The 1835-nt window shown below is 41.0% G+C and overlaps 1 protein-coding gene across 1 annotated transcript in view; it reads right to left on the reverse strand.

The window, feature by feature from the left end:
• Positions 1–333: 333 nt before the first annotated feature.
• The window catches only part of LOC121847559 (galactose-specific lectin nattectin-like), a 1855-nt gene continuing 353 nt past the window's right edge, over positions 334–1835 (reverse strand). The window contains exons 2-4 of the mRNA XM_042329305.1: positions 1769–1835; positions 752–890; positions 334–597 (exon numbers count right to left, since the gene is read on the reverse strand). The exon at positions 1769–1835 is cut by the window's right edge and continues 60 nt beyond it. Coding sequence (XP_042185239.1) covers positions 530–597; positions 752–890; positions 1769–1835 — 274 coding nt within the window. The 3' untranslated portion in view covers positions 334–529. The remainder of the gene's footprint in view (positions 598–751; positions 891–1768) is intronic.

The following is a 1835-nucleotide window of genomic DNA, read 5'->3' on the forward strand; positions in this document are numbered from 1 at the left end:
TGAATGACCACCAGGTGGCAGTATTTGCTCATAGAACCACTAACTCTGACCCCATTCTAAATCTAACTTACATCCTATGCCCTTGAGGATATCTGACACGATTTTCCAGGTGTAAGAAATTTGAACGTCATGAATTTTAAAAGATGAATCAATATTTTTTCAGCCCCTCATTGACCTTTAAACATGAAGAAGGTAGTTGATGATGATGATGATGATGATGATGATGATGATGATGATGATGATGATGATGATGATGATTAACATCAATTGGTCATCTCTGGTTTGACTTTGAAAATGTAGAAAATAATGACGACAATCAAACGTGTTACAAAGTGAGAAGCAACTGTTTAAAGTTTATTTTACCAAAGATGTTATTTACTTCACACTACAGAGTTTAATAGTTGGATCCAGCTGGTGTTTTGTATAAATGACCACTGAACGAAGGGTAACATTGCAGATGGTGTCTTTATTTAAAACAATCTCATCTTTAGAGAGCTTCTCCAATGTCGTCTCTCCCAAAATGTGGACATCACAACTTTCTGGAACACAGGAAGGGAAATGTAAACCAGCAAGGGGCATCGTTCTGGCAGCGAGAAGCTGGGAAAGAGAGAAACACAGAGAGGTAGGTATTATCTTTGTTTTATAAATATGTAGCTAAAAAATGAACAAATTCCCTTTAAGATGTATTTAACTTCTATCCAAATGTTTGATGTATAATGAGCAGGAGACTAGTCTGGTGACAGGATTGTACCTCCATAGTTCATCTCCATGCAATGCTCCCGACCGTTCGTGTTGTCCTTAATAACACCATGGTTATAGTTAGAGGGTTGACCCGGGCCCCAGTTCTGGTAGTTAAACCTGGACCCGTCGCTCCACAGCCAGAGACCCTCCTACAGAGCACACAGGACGATGCATCACTAGCAGATAGTAAACACTATATATACACACTGTAGTTACTGTCTTTAAAGAGGCAAACCACTGTTTGGGTAAAAAGCTGAGGGATGGGCCAGGAGAAATGTAACCACTCAGATTCCTAGACAGAGTTATGGATACCAGGACTGACCATCTATGTGATAAGCATGAGACTGACCATCTATGTGATAAGCATGAGACTGACCAGTTTCAACTGTTCTGCCTTATTATTATTCGACCATGCTGGTCATTTATGAACATTTGAACATCTTGGCCATGTTCTGTTATAATCTCCACCCGGCACAGCCAGAAGAGGACTGGCCACCCCTCATAGCCTGGTTCCTCTCTAGGTTTCTTCCTAGGTTTTGGCCTTTCTAGGGAGTTTTTCCTAGCCACCGTGCTTCTACACCTGCATTGCTTGCTGTTTGGGGTTTTAGGCTGGGTTTCTGTGCAGCACTTTGAGATATCAGCTGATGTAAGAAGGGCTATATAAATACATTTTATTTGATTTCATGTGATAAGCATGAGACTGACCATCTATGAGATAAGCATGAGACTGACCATCTATGAGATAAGCATGAGACTGACCATCTATGAGATAAGCATGAGACTGACCATCTATGAGATAAGCATGAGACTGACCATCTATGTGATAAGCATGAGACTGACCATCTATGAGATAAGCATGATGTAGCCATGGCTTGAAGCTAGACAGTGTTTGTAATATTAGATAACAAGCTTTGAAAACAAACGGATCTGTGGGTTAAGGCACCAACAGGCCTTTATAGGTTCTATTCATAAAGAATCAATGCATCCTATATGTTTCCAGGAGTGTTGAACAGACGGTGCTTCTGACCTTGATGGCATCGTTGGCTCCTATCCAGGTGCGCTGAACTTTCCTGGTACTCTTCCTGATGACAGAC

Source organism: Oncorhynchus tshawytscha, linkage group LG10 (genome assembly GCF_018296145.1).
Source record: "Oncorhynchus tshawytscha isolate Ot180627B linkage group LG10, Otsh_v2.0, whole genome shotgun sequence".
Classification (NCBI taxonomy): domain Eukaryota; kingdom Metazoa; phylum Chordata; class Actinopteri; order Salmoniformes; family Salmonidae; genus Oncorhynchus; species Oncorhynchus tshawytscha.